This window comes from Lactuca saligna, chromosome 2 (assembly GCF_052625555.1).
Source record: "Lactuca saligna cultivar CGN05327 chromosome 2, ASM5262555v1, whole genome shotgun sequence".
NCBI classification, from domain to species: Eukaryota; Viridiplantae; Streptophyta; class Magnoliopsida; order Asterales; family Asteraceae; genus Lactuca; species Lactuca saligna.
Genome location: NC_136418.1, coordinates 144,264,374 through 144,288,071, shown reverse-complemented (window position 1 = coordinate 144,288,071; position 23,698 = coordinate 144,264,374). Strand labels below are relative to the sequence as shown.

The 23,698-nt window shown below is 33.5% G+C and overlaps 3 protein-coding genes across 3 annotated transcripts; 1 reads left to right on the top strand and 2 right to left on the bottom strand.

The window, feature by feature from the left end:
* Positions 1–14,543: 14,543 nt before the first annotated feature.
* LOC145031926 (uncharacterized) lies at positions 14,544–16,690 on the top strand. The gene is made up of 6 exons (XM_078980580.1): positions 14,544–14,895; positions 15,441–15,566; positions 15,648–15,848; positions 15,956–16,156; positions 16,231–16,282; positions 16,368–16,690. The coding sequence occupies exons 1-6, from the start codon at positions 14,681–14,683 to the stop codon at positions 16,569–16,571; spliced, it is 999 nt and encodes a 332-aa protein (XP_078836706.1). The 5' UTR covers positions 14,544–14,680; the 3' UTR covers positions 16,572–16,690.
* Positions 16,691–19,639: 2,949 nt separating this feature from the next.
* On the bottom strand, positions 19,640–20,711 carry LOC145030205 (uncharacterized). The gene is made up of 2 exons (XM_078978609.1): positions 20,425–20,711; positions 19,640–20,336 (listed from the first exon to the last, which is right to left on the bottom strand). Exons 1-2 carry the CDS (start codon positions 20,709–20,711, stop codon positions 19,640–19,642), a joined length of 984 nt encoding a protein of 327 aa, XP_078834735.1.
* Positions 20,712–20,822: 111 nt separating this feature from the next.
* Positions 20,823–22,085, bottom strand: LOC145030204 (uncharacterized). Its single transcript, XM_078978608.1, has 2 exons — positions 20,940–22,085; positions 20,823–20,873 (listed from the first exon to the last, which is right to left on the bottom strand). The coding sequence occupies exons 1-2, from the start codon at positions 22,083–22,085 to the stop codon at positions 20,823–20,825; spliced, it is 1,197 nt and encodes a 398-aa protein (XP_078834734.1).
* Between the last annotated feature and the right edge of the window lie 1,613 nt (positions 22,086–23,698).

Below are 23,698 nucleotides of genomic sequence, written 5' to 3'. Positions count from 1 at the left end.
TATTTGGTTGATCATAATATCTCAATTGTGGCAAACAGAGCTCAAGAGATCTTAACTGGTTTATGTCAACCTAATGTTTAGCATATTTAACTACGTCTAGGCATCTAGACATAGTTAAATTAATTTTCTCACTCCCATTAATTTTAAGACAATATGTATATGGTCATAGCATTTACATATAATTAAGCCATCAAATGGAAGTTGACATTTCTTGTATTTAACCCATGATTTTTCGAAATTCAACCCATGCTTTTTACACAGCCTAAAAAGGTACGTACATTTCATTAGAATTGTGTAAAATTGCGTAAATATGGATGGTAGTTTAACTTTGTTACCCAACCATTTTTATTTTTTTTTTTGCTTTTCCTATTCTTTAGACTTTTTAAAATATTATTCCTTTAATTTTATATAATATGATGTTTTTATACGTCTACAATCCAAATATGTCAAAAAAAAAAAAAAACACCGTTCATCCTTAAAATCTCCACATTCCCTTCATTTTATTATGCGTTTATATTTTCTGAATATGACATGTTTCGAAAAGAAAATAATCAATGAAAGAAAACTAATCGTCGTCCGCCGTGCGCGGGTGTCCTACTAGTGTGTGTGTGTGTGTGTATATATATATATATATATATATATATATATATATATATATATATATATGCGCGAAAATACTTATATAATTAAATCGAGTAATAGGTTCATCCAACACATATTGCAGTTAACATAAATAACTCATTTTAGAAAAATGTACCACTATAATCATTTACATGTTTCATATTTGCAAACAAAAAAGTCTAGCATCTCTAAGTACTTATCAACTACTTTCTGCCCCATTTAGATCAATTCAACCACATATAATGGGCCACACGGGTTGAACAAAAAAAAGTTAGCCCAAGAACAAAAACCCAATAATAATTCTGATTTAATTCAACCCAATTCCAACAATTGCAAAAAATATAATTGTTGTTGTGACAAAAATTGGAAAAATAAGGAAAAAGACCGATCTAAGGTGATTTGTTTTCGGTGTGACAAACCGGGTCACTTTGCTTCTGAATGTCCGGAATGACTCCTAAAATTACAAGAAGGTGATTTTTCGGAACGTGACGATAGCGACGAGTCCGTGTTCTAAAACCAGATCGGTGTTAAAGAATTCTCTAGAAGGACTTAGAGATTCGGGGGTGATTGTTGAAATCCTAAGTCGAGTAGGACTTCGAGACCAACCTAGTTTTTAGGAAGCTATGTTCAATTCGGTTTCTAGTTTCCTAATTGTAATCTGATTACAAGTCAGTAGTTAGGATTATATATACATTGTTTTAGGTCGAGCTATGATCATTGGGAAAACATTGTAAATACCGTGAGTTTTGAGTGATTGTCTCACAATAATCAAAGTGCTATTTTGATTAATATAACTATGTTTACATATTCTGATCTTTAAACATATATTTAGAGGTGGCAATAATCGAACGATAAAGATGTGTTTTTATTTGTTCGTTTGATTTAACTAGACAGACGAATAAATAAATAAACTACGCAGAAAGGTAACTAACTGTGATTTTGTTTACATTTAATCAATTTCCTTTTTTTGTGCTCAATTTATCATTTAACTTATTTTTTGTATTCAACATAACCCTTTTGACTGACAATCATCTGTGATAGTCGGTCAAAATGGTTATGGTGAACACAAACAACAAATTAGATAATATATTGCATATAAAAAAAATGAAAAATATCAAATATGAACAAAATACTGGTCATTTTCTGTTGTTAATTTATAGAAGCATTACATTCCCATTTTCTATTTACAAGCTTTTTTTTTCTTTTTAGTTTCATAATAAGAGACTTGATGTAAACCCATAAGGCTAGAAGGTGTGCACTCGGTTAAGCTCGGCTAAGGTGTCGACGAGCTCGGCAAACACTGCGCCTACCCCTCGGCTTGCCGAGCTCGGCACGACAATTCGGCAAGTATTCACGGAATAGAGAGATGTTGGAGGATGTATTGGGATAAGAAAATAGGTGGTCAAATGTGATTGTTTTTTCAAAAAAAAAAAAATCAAAAAATCTTTTTTTTTTTTTTTTTTACGTTAAATACATACCAATCTTTCACGTATTTTACCTCACTTCACAACCTTCAAATTCTCACTCAAACCATTCATTTTTTTTTTTTTTTTTGAAAAAATGGCTTCCCCCTCCCACCCAAAAGCTCAAAAAAATAACAAACAAAACACTCAAAACCCAAATCTCTCACATTCTTCACAAACATTCATCCAAAACCAACGTGATCGGCCTATTTATTCTCCAACGAATCTACATTTGCTGATTTTTACTACCCATTTCAAGCCCAAAATCAACCTCAATACCAAATTCAACTTCAATTCCAAAACCAACCACAATTTCAAAGACAACTCCAGTTTCAAAACCAATCAAAAATGAACTTCTCATCCCAAATGATGCATGAGTTCAATCCATTTGATGATCTTTCTGAGTCCCCAATGAACCACCAAACCAAATTTCAAATTGAAGCGGGACCCGAAGTCGTCCCGAAAGCATAATCTCAGTTGGAAGAGAATCCACCACAACCAAAAAAAAGTGGAAGGGCGCATTCAAAGCAATGGACATCCACCGAAGAAAAGATGTTAGCACGTGCTTGGGTGGATGTTTCTGAAGATCATGTAGTTAGAAACATCCAAGATTGTCTAACTTTCTTCCAGAAAATCACGCGCCGGTTTCTGAACGACGAAACCATTTTGCAAAAATCTCTTGAAATGTATCGGGAAAGAAAAGGGGGGTCAATTAAAATTTTAAATGTTTGGAACATTGTAAAATTCTCAAAAAAAAAGGTAGGATGTGGTATCTTCTCAAACCTTTACAAGTGGTTCGTCTAAAACAACAAAACGTCTTAAACAACAAATAGTCAATCGTCCGATGTACATATCGATATTGATTTCAATGAAGAGGTGCCTTTTTGAGGTTCCAACAGCTACTCGTCCCATGGAAAGAGACAAGACCAAGCGAAAGGGGAAAGCCACGACAACTACTTCCGAAGACGTGAAGAAACTATAAAAAAATGGACGGTTTTGAAGTCTTCCTTGGAGCGCTACATAAACTTTTCAAAAGAGAAAGAAAAAACCCGTGTCATGTTCATTTTAAGGAGACCAACAACCAAGCTATCGGACGCGAACGAGAAATGACTTTAAAAGCCAAAAAGGAGCTTGCAAAAAAATATAATATCTACTTTAGGTTTTCTATATATATATATATATATATATATATATATATATATATATATATATATATATATATATATATATATATATATATATATATATATATATATATATATATATATTACATTTCTATGTTTTTTTTTTTTTTTTTTTTTTTTTTTTTTTAATTTCTAGGTTTGTAATTTAAATTTCTATGTTTTTTTTGATGTGCTGTATTTTTATTTTAAATTTAACGATTTTTTTTTTAAATTATGTCTAAATTATTTATTTTGTATATTAAAAAAAACTAACATATGAATTGTAGCGACCTGTGCATATCAAATGATAAGTTTTGTTAAGAATATGACAAGTATTAACCTACGTGGACTATGATAAATATGTCTCCATACCCACTAGTCTAATGCTTTTAGATTCATATCAAAAGAAGAAAAGAACCCAAAATAGAATTTAAAGGGTATAAAGTAAAATTAGACTAATTCGAGATGTCACAATTGTAGTAAATATAATTTCTAAACCTCTTGAAAAAAATAGGACATAATATATCAAGATTTGATCCTTTTGGTCATAAAAAGTATTATTATTATTATTATTATTATTATTATTATTATTATTTTGACTATGCATAGTGTTAGGCGTGTCAAACCCAACAAAAAAATTGTACAAATGACTCCTTAAACACTACTACTATGCACTAATAATGTAGTACTAGGTAAGTAGGATCGATCCACAGAGACACGGGACAAATATTTATACCTTTTTGCGTAAGGTATAAAAATGGTCACAGAATGGGGGGAATTTATAAGCAATGATTTAAACTATAGAATAAAGCAATAAGTAAATGATTGATTTAATGAAGTAGATTCAAGATTTGTAAGGACTTCAACTTCATGCAAGACAAATTAGCAATGTGATTCCAAGGATGAAATGATATTTGTTCAATTCTATCTAAATTGGTACATGGAAATGCTAACATGATCTAGCACCTCTCATTCACCACATTGATTAACCAAAATAAGCTCTTTGATTAATCCTAACCTTACCAATCTAATCTAAACAAGCTCTTAGAATTAGGTTGAAAGATTGCATTAAACTTTATGTGAATGTTCCCAACAACACTTAATACTCCTCATAAGCTCAGGAGCATAAGAATGTGTGAATAAGATTTACACTAAATTCATTCAATAAAAATCAGTTTAGTGCTTGTTACCTAGTCCAATTTACAAAACAATTACGGATTTTGCAATTAGATAACTTGAATGATCTAACCCTAATTCAAATGGCCAATAAGAATCACAATTAGAATCAAACATTCGATTGAAACAAAATCAAATTCACTAGATAGAAAATTGAAAGAAAACATCAAGTCATATGATTGAAATCACAACTAGAAGTCAAGACATAAAGTTGGAGAATCTAGGGTTCTAGCCACTCATGACTAGAACAAGATCACAAATCTAGAATATGAAATTAAAGTTCTTACAAAATGAAATCAAATGTTCTCAAGTGTTAATTAACTTCAAAATCCTCAAGAAATTCGCCTTCTCCACTCCAAAAGTCGACCCCCTTAAGTAAAAAGTCGGTTCTCCCCTTTAAGAATGGTGAAAAATTGCTTTAAAACTCACGTTTACGTTTACACGGCCCGCGTAAATTAACATTGTCATTTACACGGCCCGCGTAAACACAAAAATATACTTCGCAGAAATCTACGTTTACACGGGCCGCGTAAACGCAAGGCTTGCATTTACATGGCCGTGTAAATCTCTATAAAGCCAAAATCTTCATTTCTATGATATCTTGCTCCTCGGTGCTCCGCACGTCCTAGAATTTTGTTTGCAACTTTTATTTACCTCCTCCAACAATATCCTACCTCCAAAAGTCACTGAAATATCACAAAAGTATTTGAATGAAATTGCCTCTTGAAAAATCCCGAAAAACATGCAAAATGCATGAGTTTAAGCCTATATGCAATGTACTTTTATGAAATAAAGCTACAAAATGGGTACATGATATGCACCTAACACATAGGTTATAACGATAAAAGTTTAGTAAAATGAAAAATGATGACAAATGAATATCAAAAAGTTACAAACAATTTAATATTCTTTTAAAACTATTTTCTATATACCATTAATTATATAAGAAAAAAATATCATAAAACAATTACGAGTGCTAAATTTGTACACTACCCTAATCTTTTTAACCTTCATTAAAGATGTCAAAGGAGAATCATTCGCATATATATATTTTCAGGACAGGTATTAAAACATCATCACTCATAAAGATAAGAGCGCAAGTTAAACTTAATTCAACAGGGACTTGAAGAGTTTACATTGGGAGTGATTTTTAAAATTCATCAAAAGAGGGGCATTGGGAGTGATTTTTAAAATTCATCAAAAGAGGGGCAAGGAGGCTTATGGGTTTATCAAAAGTCATCTCTTCTATTTTTTTTGACGAACATGGTCCTTGTGATTTTTAAAATTTACATAATTGGTCCTGAAACCACTTAAAATGAGCTATATATCCTTAAAAAATTTTTTTCTTAATTAACTAACTACTAATTTCAGTTAACAAAAAATCTCTCTTACCCACCCCCATTGTATATCACCCTTAATAAATCATTACACCAAATTAACTTTAGTAGGAAAAAGTCAAAATCATTGACTACTGTAAATTCTTTCACCAAATTTCAAAAAATCAGATATTTTTCGTCTCTCCAACTAACAAAAAAAATCGAAGCATTAAGGAATCCCAATGAAGCAAAATCAAGCCCTCTTTGTCCTCTTGGTTTCCTCGAAAGAGCAGCTACCGTATTTTTTTGATTTTCCTTCACTCGCCTACAATAATCTCACCTTACACACAGATCGATACATTTCGTTGTTGTCAACAATTAGCTTCATCCATCTCCGGTCTCGACATTGATAAAAGCAACATTGTGTCTGTTCTTGAACCCCGCCACTTATGAGCTTCATTTCACTGCCACCATGACCAACACCGTCATCAACACAAATGCGTTTTTGATTATCGGGTACCTTGATGACACAGGAGCAAAATATTAACTCCGCCTACTGACTGGAGCAGTCTTCATCGTGTATCGGATCCATCAGAGATGAAGCTTTTGTATTGAAGTCGGCCCATTGAGCAATTGATTCCATGAAATATTTAACGAAATCATCTCTTTCCTTGGATTCAGAACAATCAGCTAATGCTAAAAGCTTTAGAGCCGAATCAGTTTCGCATGGTCTGCAACTGAAGTTGTAGCCGAGCTATTTGATTCGGATTTACATTAAACAGATGATCAAAATCGTCCTCAAATACTTTTCGTTCTTCAATAAACAAAAAAAGGCAGAAATGTTATGTTTCCATTGAACAATTGGAGTTTATTTAACATACCTAACAAGGATCCAAGATCCACCATATTTGTATAATCATTAGCAACAATGAAATAGAAAATGGTATAATAATAATTTCAGATTAAATTTGTAACAAAATGAAATCGCTTAAAAATCACATGGAGCATGTTTGTAAATTAGCACATACTAAAGGGGTGTTTGGTTAATCTTTTCAAAGGGAAAAGAACTTTTAGGAAAAATCACAAAAAGTTAGGGATTCCTGACTTTTTCAAAAAGTCAGTTTTTCCTATATCAAATTCCCAAAAATTGTTTTTCAAATATTTTTATCAAACATCTTTTCCCTCTATTTTTTTCTAAAAGTTCTTTTTGTCCCTCAAAGATAGGGCAAACATCCCCTAAATTAGTGAATTTTAATAAACCACATAACATTTATATGATTTTGTCTAAAGTTAATAACATGATAATTTATATGAAATTATGAATATGATTAAATATGTAGTATCGTGAATGTGGCTACAATGCCCATTAGAGATTTGAGATTTATTAGTATCTTTAATTCTTATTTTGATACTAAGCATAGATTTCAGAGTAATCGAATTTAAAACATATAAATCATAAAAATCATGAAGAAACTTACAATTGAAATGTTATGACATAATGAAGTAGACTGTTTGATTTGAACCGACATTTCGAAGCAATATTGAGAAGATGTATATGTTATGAGAAATTAAATTACCTACTACCTTTTATGCCTACAATTATTCCTACCAACTAAAATTATGACAAATCATCATTCAATTTAATTGTAATTGATATATTCCTAATATAACCTTAATGAGTTAGTTAAAAAAATATGGAATGATGACACTTGTCATAATTTTATTGGGTAGGAACATTTGTAGGCATAAAAAGTAGGAATCAATTTAATTTCTCATATGTTATTGTCGTAATGCATTTTTCGAGTTTTAAGATGTGTGGCATACTTACATACATTCATCCGGTCTATTTATAATGTTTAAAACGTCTTTCCTATAACGGCTATAATATTTTGTAAAATGTTTTGAATTTAAAGTTCAAGTGCTTTGCTATAACGGCTATAATATTTTGTAAAATGTTTTGAATATAAAGTTCAAGTTAATTTCAACGGTCATATTTTTAAGGCTCATGAAACGGAAGATTTATTATCTACGATTGATTACCTAAATTGTGTGTGAAGCTCAACACACGGCCAACAGCAAAATATAAAACCAAAAAAACACCATCTATTTATGTAGGTATTAATCACAAATGTTATGTAATCGATTGAGTTATTTATCAAATAGCCAAAAGATTTATAGTTTAGTTGTATCAGTAGCGACTAAGTATTGAGTAGTATCGACTAAGTATTGAGTAGTATCGACTAACAGGAGTTGGAAAAGTGTGGCTTCAAGAGATTGTGGGTTAAATTGTTATTTCAACATTGATGTAGTTTGTGATTAGATTATGAATCGTTAATAAAAGAAAATTATCAAATTAATGACACATGAATTATAAATTAGTTATAAAGACTATTAATGATGTACGTGGGAATTCGGAGGGACTTCCCCATCCAACTCCGGAGTTAGGATGACTTAGGGAGTCCAGCTTAGGTAACCAACAGAAGCAAGCTTAGGTAACCAACAGAAGCAAGAAGCCCACCCAATTCTGACCTCCTGTCTTGTCAACGTACTACCCGAATAAAGACCATCGGGTTAAAGTGGTTGAACTGCTTGTAAAGAGAAGTCGTCGTAACGATCAAGGTATGCACAAAATCTAAATCTGTTTGTTAACTAGTTCCTTTTAGCATTATCTCACTCATGCTTACTCTTTCACCAGAGAGGTTTCAGGGTGACTTGGAATCGCCCTAACCCTTCTTGTTTTTGCCATAACTTGCAAAAGCTTGACTAAATTTCCTCTCTTTACACACTAAGGAGTGTTGGGCGCAACATTTGGCACCATCCCTTGGACCTCTTACTATAAGCCATGGACGGATCGTTGTTACTCCACAAGGAACTATCCCGATATGACAGATACAGACTCTCGAAGCCGGTAGTACACGTACATCAACCCATAATACAGGAAGCGACAACAGTTTTGAGAAGAATAAGTTATAATTCGAAGCATTCTGGAAATACTTGCGGAAGAAAGAGGAAAAAATGATGTCAGAAGGAAACAGGGAAGAGCCTATATCTGCACATACCATAAACACATACACGTTGGAAGAAGTAGCGGAAGGAAGTGGTAAGCGAGAATGCAAAACAGTAAAAAACAAGACGCCCATCAAAAAGAAGCAAACACAGAAAGACTCATCAAATGAAGAATTCTTAGAATATCATAATGAATTTCCATCGTTTAACTTCAAGTCGCCATTTACTGATGAAATAAACCAAACCCATGTCCCGTGGTAGCATAAAATACCCATTGTAGGGACAGGGGCGGATGTAGGAATACATAGTAGGTGTTGCCTAGGTTAAAATAGGTGTTCCCGATTTAGAAAAAATAGGTAAAAAAAATTGAAAAAACCGATATTTTTTCCACTACGGACAGAAAAAGTAGGTGTAGTCGGTGCGACACAGGGACACCTACTAGGTCCGCCCTTGCATAAGGAGATATGACGATACTACGAACCCTGATGACCATGTATCACATTTTCTTATATATCCATCGCTAAGGACTTCTCCTAAGGTTCATCGCCTAACATCGCATTAACAATACTACTTCCAGATTCCTCCACAATACATGTCAGTAGAGAACATCACTTGAATACGTAGTTCGTACATTGCCTGAACTCGTAATTCATCACCATCACCTATAGGTTGCAAACCTGCCAATGTCCCGCTGGACTGTTTAGATTAGTTTGTGGTCATCATGTATACTTTGTTAGATGACTACATCGTAAAAATTGCAACTAAAAGTCATGACATCTTCTATATTTTTATTGCTAAGGACCTATCCTAATCATTTTTTGTCTCTTATCTCCTATCTCTCGTCACCCATCACTAACTGATATATATATATATATATATATATATATATATGTGTGTGTGTGTGTGTGTGTGTGTGTGTGTGTGTGTGTGTGTGTGTGTGTGTGTGTGTGTGTGTATAAGTGCGAAAATACTTATATAATTAAATCGAGTAAAATCATGTTATATAGGTTCATCCAACACATATTGCAGTTAATACAAATAACTAATTTTAGCAAAATGTACCACTATAATCATTTACAAGTTTCATATTTGCAAACAAAAAAGTCTAGCATCTCTAAGGACTTATCAACTACTTTCTGCCCCATTTAGATCAATTCAACCACACATATTGGGCCACACGGATTGAACAAAACCAAGTTAGCCCAAGAAAAAAAACCCAATAATAATTCTGATTTTATTCAACCCAATTCCAAAAATTGAAAAAAATGTAATTGTTGTTGTGACAAAAATTGGAAAAATAGGGAAAAAGACTGATCTAGGGTGATTTGTTTTCGGTGTGACAAACTTTCGGTGTGACAAACTGGGTCACTTTGCTTCTGAATGTCCGTAACGACTCCAAAAATTACAAGAAGGTGGTTTCTCGGAACGTGACGAAAGCGATGAGTCCGTGTTCTAAAACCGGATCAGAGTTGAAGAATTCTCTAGAAGGACTTAAAGATTCGGGGGGATTGTTGAAATCCTAAGTCGAGTAGGACTTGGAGACCAACCTAGTTTTTAGGAAGCCACTGTAGCGTGTCCTATGCTGAACCCAACAAATTACACAGTCTGGTCACTAAGGATGAAGGTAGTTCTCAGAATCCATAAGGCCTGGACTGTAATAGATCCTGGAACAGAAGAGAATGAAGAGAAAGATTAGCATGCAATAGGAGTGTTGTATCAGGCAATCCTGGAGGATCTAATCATGCAAATCGGAGATGTGGAATATGCCAAGGGACTCTGGGAAGCGATTAAGGTGAGATATGTAGGTGCTGATCGTGTGAGAGAGGCTCGATTGCAAACCCCTAATGCAAAATTTGATCGATTGAAGATGAAGGAGTCTGAAACAATTGATAGCTATGTTGGAAAGCTATCTGGAATCGCGTCCAAATCAACAGCCCTTGGAGAAACCATTGATGAATCAAAGTTGGAAAAGAAGTTCCTCAAAATTCTGCCCCGATCGAAGTTCATCCAGATCGTTGCCTCCCTTGAGCAGGTATTGGACTTGAAGACGGTGGGATTTGAAGATGTTGTCGGAAGGCTCAAAGAATACGAGGAAAGAATAAGGGAATAAGATATCAGTGAGGTAGATCAGTGGTGCTATTTGTAAAATCGATGTCTGAAGGAGGTGGCTCGTCGGCTGGTGGGGGTAACTCGTCGGGAACGAAGGGAAAGTGGAAAGGATCAAATGGGTCATCTAGGTTAAGTCAAAACCAAGTTAGCCCAAGAACAAAAACCCAATAAAGATTCTGATTTAATTCAACCCAATTACAACAATTGCAAAAAAATGTAATTGTTGTTGTGACAAAAATTGGAAAAATAGGGAAAAGACCGATCTCAGGTGATTTGTTTTCGGTGTGACAAACAGGGCCACTTTGCTTATGAATGTCCGGAACGACTCCAAAAATTACAAGAAGGTGGTTTTTCGAAACGTGACGACAGCGACGAGTCCGTGTTCTAAAACCGAATCGGAGTTGAAGAATTCTCTATAAGGACTTAGAGATTCGGGGGTGATGTTGAAATCCTAAATCGAGTAGGACTTCGAGACCAACTTAGTTTTTAGGAAGCTATGTTCAATTCGGTTTCTAGTTTCCTAATTGTAATCTAATTACAAGTCAGTAGTTAGGATTATATATACATTGTTTTAGGTCGAGCTATGATCATTGAGAAAACATTGTAAACACCGTGAGTTTTGAGTGATTTTCTCACAATAATCAAAGAGCTATTTTGATTAATATAACTATGTTTACATATTCTGATCTTTAAACATATGTTTAGAGGTGGCAATAATCGAACAATAAAGATATGTTTTTATTTGTTCGTTTGATTTAACCAGACAGCCGAATAAATAAATAAACTACGCAGGAAGGTAACTAACTGTGATTTTGTTTACATTTAGTCAATTTCCTTTTTTTTTTCTCAATTTATCATTTAACTTGTTGTTTGTATTCAACATAACCATTTTGACCGGCAATCATTTGTGATAGTCGGTCAAAATGGTTACGGTGAACACAAATAACAAATTAGATAGTATATTGCATATGAAAAAGGAAAAATATCAAATATGAACAAAATCAATAGTTTCATAATAAGAGACTTGATGTAAACCCATAAGACTAGAAGGAGTGCACTCGATTAAGCTAGGCTAAGGCATCGATGAGCTCGACAAACACCGCACCTACCCCTTGACTTGCCGAGCTTGGCTCGGCAATTCGGCAAGTATTCGCCAAGGAGAGAGACGTTGGAGGATGTATTGGGATAAGGAAATAGGTGGTCAAATGTGTGGTTTTTCAAAAAAAAAATCATTTTTTTTTTACATACCAATCTTCCTTGGAGCGCTGCTTAAACTTTGCACAAGAGAAAGAAAAAACCCGTGTCATGTTCATTTTGAGGAGACCAACAACCAAGCTATCGGACGTGAACGAGAAATGGCTTTAAAAGCCAAAAAGGAGTTTGCAAAAAAAAATATAACATCTACTTTAGGTTTTCTAATTTTTTTTTTTAATTTCTAGGTTTGTAATTTAAATTTCTATGTTTTTTTTGGTGTGTTGTATTTTTATTTTAAATTTAATGAATTTTAAGTTTTTTTTTGTTTTTTATTTTTTATTTTTTAGATTTATGTCTAAATTATTTATTTTGTATATTAAAAAAAATAACATATGAAGTGTAGCGACCTGCGCCTATCAAATGACAAGCTTTGTTAAGAATATGACAAATATAATGTGATGCATACGTGGATCGTGACAAATATGACACCACACCCACTAGTATAATGTTTTTAGATTCATATCAAAAGATAAAAAGAACCCAAAATAGAATTTAAAGGGTATAAAGTAAATTTTGACTAATTGGAGATGTCACAATTGTAGTAGATATAATTTCTATACCTCTTGAAAAAAATAGGAATGAATATATCAAGATTTGATCCTTTTGGCCATAAAAAGTATTATTATTATTATTATTATTATTATTATTATTATTATTATTATTATTTTTATTTTGACTATGCATAGGTTATAACGATAAAAGATTCGTAAAATGAAAAATGATAGACAAATGAATATCAAAAAGTTACAAACAATTTAATATTCTTTTAAAACTATTTTCTATATAACATTAATTATATAAGAAAAAATATCATAAAACAATTACGAGTTCTAAATGTGTTCACTACCCTAATCTTTTTAACCTTCATTAAAGATGTTAAAGGAGAATCATTCGCAGATATATTTTCAGGACATGTATTAAAACATAATCATTCATAAAGATAAGAGTGCAAGTTAAACTTAATTCAATAGGGGCTTGAAGAGTTTACATTGAGAGTGGATTAGACAGCCTAGGAGGGGCAAGGAGACCTCTTCATTGGTGGATTTAAGCAACAAAAATCCCTCTGTCACTCTCTCCGAGGTTTCAGACACTTGGATTTGGAATGGTAACTCTTCTAGATCTTTCTCTGTGCAATCTTTAAGAATGATAATGGTAGATACCGAAGCAAATGACGCGTCTAGTAAGTTCATATGGGTGAATTGGGTACCTCTAAAAATCAATTGCTTTGCTTGGAGGCTTTTATGGGTAGGAACTTTGTTTCTTTAAACCTTGTTGTGTTAGTCTTGTTGAAAATGTTGATCATCTCTTTTTTTATTGTGCCTTTGCGACCAAAGTGTGGACATGGTTACACACATGGACTAGTTTGTTCTCGTTCCTGTTTAGATGTAGATCAGAGCTTGAGCTTCTTTCTCGATTGGGGAATTTGAAGCCGAATAAAAAGGGGTTTAAATTGAGATGGTCATTGGTGTACACTCTGTTTTGGTTGATTTGGAAGGCACATAATGATTTGTTTTTCAAGAGGATTCGAGGGTACCCAATGAAAATAGCAGAGGACATTCCAATCAACTTTTTTAGATGGATAAAATGTAGATCTAAGTATTTTTCATTTGATAAATTTGATTGGTATTGTAGTTATATTTTTTCCAAACTTATTTGTAATGTTGTAGAGTCTTGCTAGTTTGTTCTAATATATTCCACCGTTCAAAAAAACATATAATTAACCATATTTTTTACATCTATGTATTGAATTATAAATATCGAATTAAGCTTAGCAATTTGCAGCCTTAATACCTTTATGAATAATTTTCTTTTGAAGATACATGAGGTTGTTTGTTTCGTAATGGTTGGAGCCTTTATGCAAATATATGAAGAACGGATTAAGAACCAAAGTGGTTATGTTGATAAAATTAAAAATAAAAGTGATATGATAACATATTTAATTGCTCTGTTAGATGATTTGCATAACATTAAACATAATATAACTATCATAATTATTAAAAACAAAATAAATGATTATCAATTTTATTAATGGATATACTTTCTTATTTTAAAATTCTTAAATTAAAGATCATTAGTTTATTTTGTTTATTTATTTAAATATAAAAAATAAAAAATTTAATTTTAATAATTGATTTTTTTTATTTTCTTATAAATCCAAATTTCCTAAATATTTAGATATTTATATTTAATTTTTTAATTAACCCATATAATACATGAATCTTACATCTAATATATAAATTTATGAAATGAAAAGTGGTTATGTTTATAAAATTAAAGAGAAAAGTGATAGCACAACATATTTAATTAAAATATGAGTATAGTCAAGAAGTTTATGTATTAAACTAATCAAAAATAAAATATTTGTGTTTTATAGTTTATCCTTTAGGAAATTTTCCATTTTCAAAACAAAGAAATTGGTTTGATCCTAAATTGGTTTGCCAGATTCTCCAAGAGCAGTACGTTCCCATCACTCTTCTCTTTCTCTCTCTCTGCAAATCCTCTCTTTCCCTCCTTAGGGTTTCTTCATCTCTAAAACTTCAAAATTTGTCCCTCAATCCCTCATCTTCCGGGTATGGCCGGAATTCGGTTGCCTCCGGAAGATATCGACATCTCACAGGCGCGAGCCCTGTTAACCGCCGATCTGATCTCCGACGACGACCGTTCTATCGCGGCCGACTCTTGGTCCATCAAGAGTGACTATGGGAGTACCCTTGATGACGATCAACGTCACGCCGATGCATCCGAAGCTCTAGCAGCGGCCAGATTTTGTGCTGCCTCTGATTATAGGTTAGGCTGCTTTCGAGTTTCATGAAATTCCGTATTATACGAAGTCAATCCGTTTTTCCACTGTTAGCAATTATACATTGAAGTCATGTCAGTTCGACCTCTTGTGTTTTTTATCTAACAAGTCGATGGTATTTGTTGAGGTAAAATTCAAAATAGCAGATAATAAGAATATGCGCGAATGTATATGAATTTGTTTCTGTTTATATTAGGAATATGCTCAATTTGACCAAATTAACCAAGGTTTAGTGTTTATTAATCCAGAGAAGATGCATGATTAGTTGATAGCTATTGGTATTGTCTATATTCTATAATAAAAATAATATCTACCAGTATCTATCTCTGCTACCGAATCACACGAGCTTACTACCTAACATTCATAATAGACATTCAAAACCAGAATTATCCCCCAATTTTGATGAACAGTTATCTGATTGCTGCGATCTCTGAACAGAAGAAACTTCGATTACAATGTTGTATCACCAGAATGTTAACTGTTCATATGCTGCAAAATGCTAATACTCTTTTTCTATGGAATGTATTCAAAGCTCTGACAAGGAAGAACCTGATGCTGAAACAATTACATCCATGCTGGGGTATCAAAGCTACTGGGATGCAACATATGCAGATGAATTGACAAATTTTCGTGAACATGGGGATGCTGGTGAAGTTTGGTATGTATATCTAATTGACTATGACATATACCTTCTTTGACAAGATGCTTTCTTGTATAACTTTTTAAATTCTTTCCAAAGGTTTGGGGCAGATGTCATGGAAATGGTTGCTTCATGGACAAAAGGACTATGCATTGACATTTCACAAAGACATTTACAAAATCACCATAATGATGATGACTCTGAGTCTGTTAGTCAAGAGGATAAAGATTTATCAGGATGGAGTGTTCTTGATGTTGGAACAGGCAATGGGATGCTTCTTCATGAGCTTGCTAAACAAGGGTACATTGTAAATTATAAATTTATAATAAATAAAACTCATTCCTCCTTATAATGTGATGAATGATGATGAATCTTTCTTTTTCCACATTTGATGTTGGTGTATATAGATTCTCTGATCTCACTGGAATAGATTATAGTGAAGGAGCAATTAACCTTGCTAGAAGCCTTGCTAATCGTGATGGATTTATTGGCATCAAACTATTGGTTGATGATGTTCTTGAAACAAAATTGGAGAAAAAGTTTGAGCTTGTTATGGACAAAGGAACTTTAGATGCTATTGGTCTTCATCAAGATGGACAAATCAAAAGGTATATAAACGAGAGAATCAAAAAAGAACTTCAAAAAGGAAAAAAAGTTAAAATTTGTTTTGTTTAAATTACAGGATTATGTATTGGGAATCTATGTCAAGACTTGTAGCTCCTGGTGGACTATTGGTAAGTTACAATTTGCATTTACTCATATTTAATGTTTTTTATTTTTGATTTTGATGAATATAAATAAATATATAATTTTGTTTAGGTGATTACATCGTGCAATAATACTAAAGAGGAATTGGTGCAAGAAGTGGAGAGTTTTAATCAAAGAAAGATTGGGGAGATGGAAGAAGAAGGAAAGGGTTTGAAACCGTTTTGGTACTTGGATCATATTCGTTCATATCCAACTTTTATGTTTGGTGGATCAGTTGGGTCTCGTGTTGCAACTGTTGCATTTTGTGTTAGGTAAAATGGGTTTGAATTGAGATGATATGATGAAAAAGTTAATGTAGAAACAAAATACTTTGTGTGGAATCTAACAAATACTTGATTGGCTTTTTGATATGTTTATTGTAAGTGGTTTCTTGAGATGCTTGTTAAGGACCTTGCAATTGCAATACACGATGTAGAGGGCATACTATAATTTCAAATCAACATAATGTATGCCTTTTCATATGTTTATGGATTTTTTGATGACCTTTGATATTTTTCGAAATAAAGAGAAAAGATGCTTTGTCTAATTCTCGACATATTATGGAACCTGACATACAAATATAGGTTTGGGTAAGAGATTTCAATCTGTTTAATAAAAAAGGTTTACATGACATAATAAGGAAATTTAACGTGTTAGGTTAGGATCCAAATTTTTAATATGAAAATGACTTGTTAATATATGCAACTTTTGTTTTGATCTTTTGGCTAAATTGGACGTGACCAAAATCAAGACTAAATGTAAATAAAACTTTAGTTGAGTTTTTGTGTTATATGGAAGCTGCTAATTAGCCTTTGCGGTTAATTTCACTTGATTTGATAATTTCCCCTTGAATGTGACTTCTCTATTCTAAACTACTACTACTTCCAATATTTCAATGTTCATTTGCAATGGTTAAACTCTCATTCTTTCAAACACAATATATTTACAAGGTCTAAAGTCTTTCATTTAACCCGATATGAATTCAACATGTAAATAAACGGTTAAACTCTCATTCTTTCAAATACAATATATTTACAAGGTCTAAAGTCTTTTATTCAACCCGACATAGATTCAACATGTAAATAAACGGGTTGACATGACAAGATATAATAGTTAGATGGGCCGGGTTAGGGTGTTTTTTTTTTTTTTTTTTGTTATTTTTTTTCTTAATTATGTACAACCGGAGGTTGCTAAAATTGCCAAATTGAAAAAAATAAAATAGTGTTAGGGTTTTATTAGAAAAATAAAAATTAAAATAAAATTGAGGTTTAATTTGAATATATATATATATATATATATATATATATATATATATATATATATATATATATATATATATATAATGAATTTTGCTCTTCTAAAAAGGCTTGAGAGAGTGGCCTCGCCACCCCTCTTGCCAAGAAACTGATGGAAAACGTAGGTTACAACACAATGCTCTAAGCGGAAAAAACAATTAACAATTGGGTTAATACCATAAAAGTCACAAGTTTTACACCATAATTCTAAATTAGCCCTAAATGGATTTTTTGTGTCTAATTAACCATTATGTATGTGTTGGCTTTTGTCTCAAACCCTGTTAGCCGGTTTCCCCGGTTTCAGCCGGTTACCCCTTTACAAATAAGGGTTTTACCGTTAGAAACCCATCTTCCATCTCCTACTTCTACATTCTCCGACTTCTTCTTCCACGCATCTAACTTCTTCATGGCTAGTTCATCTACAGGGTCTATAGGGTCAATGACTTCAGGATTTCAAAATGTTAATGTCAATTTCAGGAACAGAAACAACCCCATGGTTTTGTGTCGTTGTGGTGTGAGGCTAGCTTCTCAATTTCATGGACGGACAAGAATCCTGGAAGAAAATTTAGGGGATGCACCAACTACAAGGTATGTTCTTCACTCTTTGATCCAGTATAGAGTTTTGCTATGGGATTAAGGGCAAATTTGTCATAAAAATGTGTAGTATAAAGTTTTCGAATGGGACTAAGGGCATATCTATCATAAAAATGTGCACATTTGTTCTTCACTCTTTGATCCAGTATAGAGTTTTGTTATGGGACTAAGGGCAAATTTGTCATAAAAATGTGCAGTATAAAGTTTTGTTATGGGACTAAGGGCAAATCTGTCATAAAAATGTGCAGAATCCTTCCAGGTATTGTAAGTTCTTCATGTGGTTGGACCCACCTTTTCCTAGTGAAGATTACAAAAACCTCATGTACCAAATGCATTTAGCTCTGGTTGGGATGGTTGATGGCAATGCTCGGTTGGAACAGGTGAATGTGGATCAAAATAGGAGGTTGATGTTGATGATGAAGCTTATGTTTATCATGGTCATGCTATTTGCAGTGATGTTGGTAACAGGGACTGTATTGCTGGTGAGATTATAGGAAGTTAGGAAGTTAAGTTTAGTCTTTTTGTGAAGTTGTTGGTTAGGTGAAATTGTATTAGATGCTTATTTTGGCACAGTTGTAATAGCATCTGAAAACATTTTGATGGTTGTAATATGGATACCCTTGTAATACATAGTCCTACGAGATAATTAATATGAAAAGCATTAACCAGAAATTGACAATTTACTATCCATTACAAACTGACATAGAAATTTGAACTTACTACAAACCACAATCTTTATAAACATAATAGCCAAATACATACATGGAGGGTAACAATCAGAACCAAACTTCCAATTTTACAACAATGTTTACAAGCCAAAAGATGATTTCCCAAAATGACAATGTTACTACAATTTACAGTCAAAAGATAACATGTTGTCAACAAATTGGAAGCTTGTTACCAAAAGATGCTTTCACAAAAAAGGGCTATTAAAAGATTTATGCCCAATTCACCCCCCGTCCATAACAACATCAGTCCAATGTAAGTGCTTTCTCAATTGTTGAACCACCTCCATCTAGATCATGCACTGCTTTTTTCAACTTAATCTTGATAATTCTTTCTGAGGGCTTCCTTTTTTTACCAACGGATCTTGTGTTTTTTGACTGGTCTCTTCATCAACTATACTCTCAACCAACATCTCCTTCCTCTCTTTTGTCAACTGTGAATAAGAAATTAACATAAAAATATTATCATATAATGTTCAAGAAAATTGTGTTAATAATTAAATTTATAACTACACACCTTATTAAAAGCTTCAACAATTTCCCTATGATCATATCCAGATGCCTGCAGATCTTTAATAGTTTCAAAATCTTCATGGTCAACACCTGCCACATTTTGACTTATACTACCATGCACAGCCCCTATTCTCCCTACATATTTGATCTTACCTCCCCTCCTTTCCATCATCTTCATTCTCTTCAAATGAGAAATTGACTGATCAACATCTATCATCTAACCTGCTTCTTTTGATGTGCCCTCAACAACTTTCATCTTTCCCTCACTTGCTTCTTTTGATGTGTGATCAACAACTTTATTATGTCCTTCATTTACTTCTTTTGATGTGTCCTCAACAACTTTCTTCTTTCCCTTATCTACTTTCCTTGGTGTCTTTGCAATGTTCACAGCTAAATTCCCTCCCCCATCTCCCTTTGGTCTACCATTTTTCCTTTTAGGGACAGGGTCACTTGGACCTTCTCCATTCTTACAAGACAGCTTATTATGACCAAGTTCCCTACATTTCCCACACCTAACAGTCCTGCTAACCTTTGCCTTTTGAGTAGGGAACTTAGAATCCTGACATTCTGAGGCATGTCTTCTTCTCTTTGTTTTTGGCCTTCCAGGCATTCTCCTAACAAGGGGTGGTAAGGGCTTCAAATATTCAGTACAGGGCCACATATTACTTCCATTAACAGGTAAGATGTTGTCCCTGTATGTCTCTATGAACTTGTCCTTATGGAACCAAAAGGAAATAAAATCAGTTGGATCTCTATGTGTGAAATTGATTGCAGCTTGAGCATGAACACATGGTAACCCTGATATCTCCCATAATCTGCATGAACAAGAATGAGCATCTAAATCCACCTTGTAAGCTAAATATCCATGCCTTGTCTCAAATAATGCCCCTCCACTTGGTATTACTATCCAGAACCTAAAATTATAAGTAATTAGTAATGTAAATGTATAGACTTAAGATCACAATTAAAATCAAATAAGCATACCTCATATGCTATCCAAACTCCTTAATCTTCTCTAAGGTGTTTGGGCCATAGTCACCTTTCCATTGAGAAACTATAGCAGCTTGATGATAAAACCTATTCATCAAATAAATCCTGATTTCTTCAAGCATTGTTAGAATTGGTTTTTTTCTCATGTGAATGATCATCGAGTTAAAACACTCTGATATGCCATTCTCTATAGCCTCACAAGCATATCCATGAGAGAAAAATGCCCTACACCAAGAATGTGGTTTGTTTGACATCAACCATTCATAGCCACTGGGAGTTATGTCTTTGATTTTCTTCATTGTTGCTATAAAGTCCCCCTCCACAGTACTGTTGGCAGCTTCCCAAAACAGGTTCTTGAGCTCTAACCCAGTGTATTTCTTCCTGAAGTTTGCATAGATGTGCCTGGCACATTATCTATGTTCAGCATATGGAAGTAGTTCTGTAACAGCTTGTAGTAAACCCTGGCATTGAATAAACAAAATTATTATCAATGTATAATAATTAAACAAATTTATAGTATAATTTACCTTGTGCTGATCGGAAATAACCACAAGACCCCTACCACATTCAAGGTCAAGATCAGCAACTAACAGCTCAATAAACCAAGTCCAATTATCTTTGTTCTCTAGATCGATCACTGCCCATGCTATTGGATATACATGATTGTCTGCATCTCTTCCAATAACAGTCAAAAGTTCTCCCTTGATCTGACCCTTTAGGAAACAACCATCCAAACCTATCACACGTCTGCAACCCATATTCCAACCATCCTTAAAAGCCTTTAAACACACATAAAACCTTTTGAAATAGTTCATTCCACTTGCATTAGAATCTACTCCCACCTTACAAGTGCTCCCTGGGTTAAACCTGAGGATTTCTGCAGCATAGTCCCATATCTTTGCATAATGTTCTTCTAACTTACCTTCTATCATCTCTCTTGCCTTTGTCCTAGCCCTGTGACATTGCCCCTTGGATACATTTACTGAAAACATCCTAAGTACATCTTCCTTCGTCTCAGTTAATGTCATCTTTGGCTTCATAATAATATCCTTCAAGTAATGTTTGGCCAACCAGTTACAACTAGCCAAAGTTCCAAAATTAAAATTTCTAGCACATAGATGTATGTCACATATAGATTTAATCTGAAATGTTCGTTCATTGTACTTCCAAGCAGCATAAACTCTAAAGGGACATGGGTCTTTTTTATATATTTTCCCACACCTAGCAATCACTCTATGCCTATCACTCTTCATAAACCACAACTGATATCCATTAGCTACCGCATAGTTAGTTAATGCAAACCTGAGTTGAGCAGGGGACTCGTAACACTCTCCCACTACCGGCTTCATTTGTTTCCAATGTATGCCTGGATCATGAACCCTGTACTCTACACCTACTTCACCGTCATTTTGATCATCAATATGATCATGTTCTGGATCCTTAACACCAACTTCCTGATCATCATCTCCCATTCCATCAAGAGTCCTCCTTAGCATATTTTCATCACATAACATGTTAAGAAATGGGTTATCAGACAGGTTTGAGGTCGGTTTAAAGGTCTCTGGTGCAAAATCCAGGAAAGAGAAATCTATGAGATCATCATCAGAGTCCTCGTCCCTTACATAAACCTTTTCAGGCCCTTTCACCTTTTTAGTTCCAGATGATGAAGCCATCTGTTCAAAATGAAAAATTATACTTGTAAGTGACACTATGGAACTCGATTATGTAAGATAAGAACACACATACACATCAATTTATTATTGGATCCCCACGTACCTTTCTACTTCAGTGATTATCAACTTCAAAATAGAAGCTTTTTTGCATGCAACAAGGTGTAAGAAACCCTTTTCAAACCCTTCTTCTTCCTAAGACCAACTACAAGAAACCCTTTTTTGATGCAAGACGTTTCTGTGAAAGGTGATATTAGGTGGTATACAAACTATCGAGTAGTATAGGAGAGTGGTGACCGACTGCGTACCTTGACCGGCTGTTAACCGGATGATAAAACGATTTTGAAACGGGGTCACAATTATTTAGGCTAATTAGACACAAAAAATCCATTTAGGGATAATTTAGAATAACAATGTAAAACTTATGGTTTTTTTGGTATTAACCCTTAACAATTAATCGTAATATGACACATGCAACCTAAAAGATCTATATATTTCATATAAAGGCAAGATACTATGCACTATCAAACTACAAAAACCTAATGAAATCAAAATTCATAAGGAAGTTTACATACCTCTTGATTTGTTGTTGTAAACAAATCTGAAACCTTCTTTAAAGCTTTGGAAACGAGCACCACAAGTCTCTTGCCTCTGATGGTTGACACCCAACCCTAGTAACTAGGAGACTTGAAGAGAGAGGAGAGAGGTGAGAAAAATTTCAGCTATCTCTAGAGAATAATAATGAGTGGCCGAAATTTGAAGACTATAGGACCCTTTATATAGCTGAAGGAAACTTGGGGCTAAAGTTGGGGTTTTGGGGATAAAGCCTATATTAATTTATGTAATAATCAAACTGCCTTATCTACTCATCCATGCCCTTTGTACGAAAATTCTAGGTGGTTCCTATCTAATTTTCGTCTACTCAATCCCATGGGTATTCTAGAGTCTTCCTGCTTCAACTTTGATTAAATAACCAAACAGTCCCTTCACTTTTAATTAACCCTATTAATCCCAAAATTAATTCTAATTAATTTCTTATTAGTTCTTAATTGATTATTACTATTTCTAATTAATATATTATTTCCATAATATATTAATAAATTCATTTATTTCTATTTATTAATCATATAATAAACCAATAAATCAGTCTCTCTCTCTCTCTCTCTCTCTCTCTCTCTCTAAAAGCCATTATATTCAATTACTAGATTTGAGGTCAACCCAAAAGGACTTTGCTAATAATGAAGTATATACTACTTGAGTTATTGACTTAGACACTTAATCCAACAGTCTCCCACTTGCAAAGAGTGCTTCCATACAAGGTTTTGAAAACCGGATCGGAGACCGAACCGGTCGTTTTATTGGTTCGATGGTTCAAGTGGTCCAACCGGTCTCAAAAAATGGAAAAACCTGATGATGTCATAATTATATTTAATTATATAAAAAATACAAAAAATGAAAAAAATAAATATTTTTTAAAATTTTCGGTTTTTGACCGGCTTTACCGGTTCAACCGGACCAGTTTTTACTGTCTAAATTTTATTTTTCTAATAAAACCCAAACCCGAAATATAACACTCTACCTCCTTTAATTGAACTCAAAATCATGCATGGGTGGGT